This window comes from Chanos chanos, chromosome 16, assembly GCF_902362185.1.
Source record: "Chanos chanos chromosome 16, fChaCha1.1, whole genome shotgun sequence".
Lineage (NCBI taxonomy): Eukaryota > Metazoa > Chordata > Actinopteri > Gonorynchiformes > Chanidae > Chanos > Chanos chanos.
The window spans coordinates 7,125,840-7,132,816 of record NC_044510.1 but is presented as its reverse complement, the minus strand read 5'-3'; the positions used below and the strand labels follow the sequence as shown (position 1 = coordinate 7,132,816).

General features: G+C 46.4%; 1 protein-coding gene across 1 annotated transcript in view; it reads left to right on the top strand.

Annotated features, from left to right (window-relative positions):
* Positions 1–6,501, top strand: part of LOC115829767 (neurexophilin-1) — an 18,351-nt gene extending 11,850 nt beyond the window's left edge. Inside the window, exon 2 of the mRNA XM_030793933.1 lies at positions 5,701–6,501. Coding sequence (XP_030649793.1) covers positions 5,701–6,501 — 801 coding nt within the window. The remainder of the gene's footprint in view (positions 1–5,700) is intronic.
* Positions 6,502–6,977: the final 476 nt, after the last annotated feature.

Sequence of the window (6,977 nt, the reverse complement as noted above, 5' to 3'; positions counted from 1 at the left end):
TCCCCAATGCTGCTTCCTCACTGGAGGCGATGTTTTCCCCAATTCTCAAATGAAAGCTGGAATAAATGCGGAAATTGTTTTATTTTCCACATTTCTCTCTCTCTCTCTCTCTCTCTCTCCCTCTCCCTCTGTCTCTCCTTCTCTCCTTCTCTTTTTTCGCTTACCATGTTCCTGTTGATCTTGTCAAGCTCACGCGCGTGGCCGGGTAGAGGCCAATCTTTTTGGGGTTTTTTTTGCGTTTTTTTTTATGAAAATCACCGACGGAAAACTTTCAGGAATTTTTACTTGCAATAACCTCTTTGCTCTGAGTGTCAGTAAATGTCGTTTCTCTACCCAGAGGAAACCTGAAAACGCCGCGATGCATTCAGAGCCAGCTGTACGGAGTCGTTTCCCAACCATCTTTACCTTCTGCGCGGTACAGTCAGGGCCTCAGTAGTGCGCGGGATTTGCCGGACGCTTCTAGAATGCCAAACTCACCACGAAGGTCACAGAAAGCCAACGGCGCATCACATCCCGTGCTAACCCAGCGCAGGGAAGGAGTCTCACCGGACCGCCGTGTTTCTAAACTCTGCGTTTTCCGGTCCGTTCCTAAAAGGCAGAGCCGATTCCGTTTATCGAGAGTTCGATGATTCGTTGCATCAGGATTGCGTCTCACCACAGACGTGGAGGGGGAGCAGATGGACCTGGTCTAGGTTTTGACTGAGCAGACCTGGGTCCTCTCTTGGTTTAGTCTCAGTTGACGTTTATACATATAATTGATCAAGGAGGGGACAGTCTTTGATTCTTAGGGGCGTGGTTTATGCGGTGGGAAGTCAGGGTTTCAGTCGATTTCATTGGTCGGTAACGCGTGAGAGATACTGCTGGGTGCTCCAGGATATCGTCGCCCCTGTTTGTGACTGCATGTGGAAATGAAGAGTCTGTTTAAATGAAGTAGAGGTGACTCTGAGTTACAGTCAAGGTGAATGAGCTGATTTCGTTTAAACTGCTTTCTGCCACTGAAGTTGCCACTCTAACTACTACTGGACATTCTCAACCCTGTGCACTGCCCCCTAGTGGCAGACAGGTAAAATGAAATGCAGAGATCCACCAGTGAGTTGTTACTGCAGAAGGTAAAGAAGAAGAAAAAGACAGAGAGAGAGAGAGAGAGACAGAGAGAGAGAGAGAGATTTGAAGTGTGAGTTTCAGGACAGTAGCGAGGGGGCGTAGAACAGGTTGCTATCATCACCTCTCTGCCTGACAACAAAATCCCCCAAACACTCCCCAGTTCTTCCCCCCCCAAAAAAAAAAGAAAATGAGAGAGAGAGAGAGTTAGAGAAGTCTGAATAGATTAAAATCAATATGTCTACCCTGCTCCTTTTTTATATATATTCATTATTAATACAGGTGAAGCGATACTTCTGAAGGGAGGTATCAAAAAGATCTGATTTTCTGATAGCTTTCTCCTGCGCACTTCTGCCAAGGGTTGGGGTCAGAGTGTGTGTGTGTGTGTGTGTCAGGAGGGGGGGGCAATTTGGCAGCTGCGCAAAGGATGAATGGAAGGAGAAGTATCTCTGTCCAGGACAAAACGTTGAATCATAGATCCCGTTACTACCCTCCAGTCACCGTGCCAACAACCCCCATAACAGATTTTTTAACAGATATCACCATCCACGCACACGCTTTTCAGGCACATCCTTCCTGGACATGACATGTTTTGATCATTCGCGCTTCTCAATACCAGTGTGCTTGCGTTTGCCTCTGAGGGTGTGTCTCTCTGAAGAAGTGGCTTCCGGTTTAAATTGCAGACGGTGAGGTGATGATGTCTGTGCCCAGTACTGCTGTCAGGATAGTATTAACAGGAGAGGACATGTGACAACAAAATTCTCTCGAAGGAAAGTAACTATATGAGCAATTAAGGGATGGACATCACCAAAGTGGAGTGTGTGTGTGCGTGTGTGCGTATGCGTGTGCGTGTGTGTGTGCATGCATGTATGTGTGCGTGCGCACGTGTGTGTATGCGTGTGTGTGTGTGTGCGTGCATGCATGTGCGTGTGTGTGTGTGTGCGTGTGTGTGTGTGTGTGTGTGCGTGTGTGTGTGTGCGTGTGTGTGCGCGCCTTCACACGTTCAGTAAGAACTGTAGTAATATTTCCATTTGTTCTGAGGGTGTAATTGGCCTGTCCAGAGGGAGTAACACATCTCATAATTAACACATTAAATCTGACTAACACAGAGATGCGTGAGCTGTAACCTGGACCCTCTCCTTAAAGCCACAGAGATATTTTCATCTTCTGTCTGCATGAAAATGATCCACAAGGCACTGAACAAAAGAGCGCGTTCACATTATCAAACGCAAAGCGAAATAAAGAGGTGTTGTAACACACGTTAAATGACTACACGCGACCGAGGCTAACTAGCGCCGACATTTTTCATTTGGTTCACGTAAAACTGCGTCGAATAAAAGCGGATGACCTTCTGGCACTGATTGACAGGTTGGGCTATTTAAAAAGATACAGGAGTGAGTTGAGTGAGTGAGTATGAGTGAGAGGCAGCGCTGGTAAAAGCACAGAGACGCTCGAGTCGGTATTAATCACATATTAGTCCTGTGTGGCACTGAAGCAAAGACGGTTTTCCTGGGATTTAAAAAGGGATTACACTCTCGTTCGAATGCTTAGTTATGCAGATGACGGACGTTCCGAATGCTATAAAGACACACAGGAAAAAAAAAAAGAAAAAGAAAAAGAAAAAAAATTTTAAATGCGGGTAGGCTGGGATATAACCGTTCTAATCTTTAACTTTGGAAAAGAGAGGAGAAGAGAGAGAGAGAGAGACAGAGAGAGAGAGGGAGGGAAAGAGATAGAGAGAGGGGGAGAGAGAGAGAGAGAGGGAGGGAAAGAGAGAGAGAAAGAGAGAGACAGAGTATCAAAATGACTCTTTCGGAGCTGGGGAGAGATCGGCAAAATCAGCAAAAGCCAGAAAAAGACAGACAAAGGCGGTCGTAAGCCCTGCATTAGACAGACCCTGTTCCGTTAATCTGCAGTGTATGAAAGGAACAGTACAGTTCTCCATCCGACAGAGATGGAGAAAGGCTGTTAAGGTGGAATAAGAAGAGAAAGGCATGAGTAAGCCTGATTAAGCTGGCATAAGCCATGGTAAGCCGTGGTAAGCTAGCGTAAGGAAAGCGTGAGGTGGTGAAACCCATAGGGGTAGACATAGGATCAGCAGTCAGATGGAGTGGCATGCATTATGGAGGAGAGACACACACCATCCAAGAGCTCAGAGAATGAGACCTGCCCTTGCTGAGAGCAAGCAGAAGTACACACACACACACACACACACTATATGACTGTCATTCTCTCTCTCACACACACACACACACACATATAACTTGATTGACACTCTTTCTCTCTTTCCCTCCCTCACAGACCACAGGTACATGCACACAAACACTTTGACTGACAAAATCTATCTTACTTTCTGTCTCCTTCTCGCATACATACACCTTGGCAGATACATGCACTCTCTCTCTCTCTCTCTCTCTCTCTCTCTCTCTCTCTCTCACACACACACACACACACTCACACACACACACACACACACACACACACACATACACAGACACTGACAAGAAGGACAGGCTGGCCCACATAGACAGTGGGAGATAGAATAGGAACTCTTACTCACTGTCACATATCCTGATGTTGACAGCACACACACATACACGGGTGCACACACACACACACACGCATACAGACACACACACACACACACACACACACACACACATGCATGGGTGCACATGCATGCACGCGCACACACACACACACACACACACACACACACACACATACAGAACAGCCAGAACAGACACACACACACACACACACATGTTCTCACATGTTGTGTGAAGTGCATGCTCTCACTGTTGTGTCATTCCTGTGACATTCATACCTGCATACCAAGACAACAAAAAACAACAACAACAACAATTCACATATTTTCATTCTCACATACAGTCAGGAGCCTTGACAAAAATACACACACACACACACCAAACAGATTGCCCGTGCTGAGAATAAAGAGTGTGTATGATGCTGTGCCGTGGAATAGCTAAACACTCCATCTCTGCTACAAAGAAAAGTACATACAAGATACACACAACAACATCAATGACAACAAAAGCCAGACAAAACAAAGGAAAAAAACCAACAAACATACTCCTGTACAATAACCTAAATATAACCCAAGCGAACAATAAAACAGACAAAATGAGCCATTAACCTGTACACAACCCCCCCAAGCCAAGCCAAACAAGAAGAAAGGGAGAGCCAAACAATTTATGAACAATGCATCAAACAGATAGCTGACACCTCAGTGACATTGTGAGATAGATGAAAAGAAACACAAGGCTGATACACAGAGGCATTCTCATCTCCCTCTGCCTCTCTCTCTCTCTCTCTCTGTCTGTCTGTCTGTCTGTCTCTTCCTCTCTCTCTGTGTCTGGTTCTCTCTCTCTCTTTCTTACACACACACACATGCAGTTGCATGTACTCTCCAGCCAACTTCTCTCCAACCAGACTGAAAGGTCTGAAGTTTACTGTCTTTGTTAGTGAACTGTGTGTGTGTGTGTGTGAGAGCGAGAGAGAGAGAAAGAGAGAGTATGGTGTTTAACCATCTGTGTTACTTCATCCATACTCTCAAATGCTTTATTTGCCATCCTCTTCTCTCTCTCTCTCTCTCTCTCTCTCTCTCTCACTCTCGTCCACACCCCCCCCCCCCCCCCCCCCCCCAACTCTCCACATCTCTCTGTCTATCTTCGTTAGAAGCTGATGCTTTTGTGTTCTTGCTGATACAGATTTTTTTTTTTTTTAATTAAATCATTAAAAGTCTTAATGGCAAATCGAGATTTATCTCCCCCCCCCCCAAACCCCCCCATCCCCATCACACCCATCCCTCACCTTCTCCAGTGGTGATTGTTTCCCCTCTCTGGAACGTTGCAAGGCGGTGGTTTCAATCTCTCTATCTACCTCCCACCCACTCCCCCCCCCCACCCCCCTCCTTCGCCACCTCCCCACCCCCCCTCCCACTAAAGATAGGTGAGATTTTGGTAGAGAGTAGTGCTATTAAACCCAAGAGCCATATTAAGAAGAGGAGGGGAGAAGACACACTGAAAGAAGATAAGCTATAAAGGGACTGAAGCTTTCACATGCAATATTGAAGGCAATATACTGAGCGAGTGTGGCAAACAGGTATGCCTGGTTATATTAGCCGCCACACTGAAGACTGTGAAATTACTGTGTGGAACGGAATTCATTGACCTCTTGAATCTTATTGAAGATTCTTTGCAAGGCCAAAGGTTTTTAATTCTGGGACTAATTTGTTTCTCTTTTTTTCCGGATTTTTTTTTCTTTCCCCTTTCGGACTGTCTCTAATTCTCTCTATACCATTGTTCTTTATTCATCATCTTTTTTTTTTTTCTTCTGTATCATCCTTTTCTTTCTGTCCTGTCACTGTCTTGATCCTTATGGGAGTGTGCTCTCCTCTCTCTCTCTCTCTCTCTCTCTCCCTCTATCTCACTAATTTTGTTTCTCTTTTTCTCTTTCTCCTTCACCTCTTTATTACTCTCTCTCTCACTGTCACTCTCACTGATTTTGTCCGTTTTTCTCTTTTTCTCCACCTCTTTCTTACTCTCCCTCTCTCTCTCTTTCTGTGTCTCTGTCTAGCTGGCTCTGGGACAGGAAGACTCGCCTTTCTCTTCATCCTCCTCCTCCTCCTCCTCTTCCTCTTCGGGGTCCAAAAGCTCGTCTGAAGACCCAACAAAGACTTTGGGGCTGCTAACCGGGGGTCAGGGATCCATTTCTCCCCTGAGCCGGTGGGTGATGAACAGCAAAGGCCGGGCGGCCAACGCGTCCTCCCTGGAGCTCCCCTACCGTTCTCCGGTCCCTTTCTCCAAACAAGAGTTCTGGGAGATGCTAGGAAGCGACCTGCTCAAGCCGGACGATCCGGGAACGTCTCGCGTCAAACGCCGCCCCATCGTCAAGACGGGCAAATTCAAGAAGATGTTCGGCTGGGGCGACTTCTACTCCAACATCAAGACAGTGAGGCTCAACCTTCTCATCACAGGAAAGATCGTGGACCATGGGAACGGAACCTTTAGCGTGTACTTCCGACACAACTCAACGGGCCAGGGGAACATCTCGGTGAGCCTGGTGCCGCCGGTCAAAGCGGTGGAGTTCGACCTGGAACGCCAGAGCGTGGTGTATCCCAAGGACTCGAAGATCTTCAACTGCAGGGTCGACTACGAGAAAGTGGACCGCAGCAAGCGCACGTCGCACTGCAACTACGACCCGTCCAAGACCTGCTTCCAGGAACAGACGCAAAGCCACGTCTCTTGGATCTGCTCGAAACCCTTCAAAGTCATCTGCATCTATATCTCCTTCTACAGTACGGACTACAGATTGGTGCAAAAGGTCTGTCCAGACTACAACTACCATAATGAAATGCCCTACCTGCCTTCTGGATAGAGGGAGCCGGAGGAGAGGAATAAAGAGAGGGAAGGTAGAGGTGTGGAGAGGCTCGCAATGGACGGAGGGATTAAGCAAAAGAGCAAAAAAAAAAAAAAGAAAAAAAAGAGTATGGGCAATGATACCGTGGGAATGAGGATGACGTCCATTGGTCACGTTAAGGGAAGGGGCAACGTTTTTGTTTTTGTTTTTGTTTTTTTCAGATTTGTGATTAGGGCTCGGCTGAATGACATGAAGACTGAGTAGCACATTGTAAACATGAGAAGAGGCCTTTGGCGGATTCACCTTACTGCACAAATTGAACTTGTGCTATATGGACTCGTGTATCCTCTTGTGTGGTGATCCTGAAATGAATGTACTCTGGCACTTTTCTCTCTCTCACTCTCTCTCTCTCTCTTTTTTTTTATTTTAAATGCAAAACAAATCCCTGAAGGACCTCTCTTTCTCTTGAAACCTTGAAAAAAATAAGATTGGGA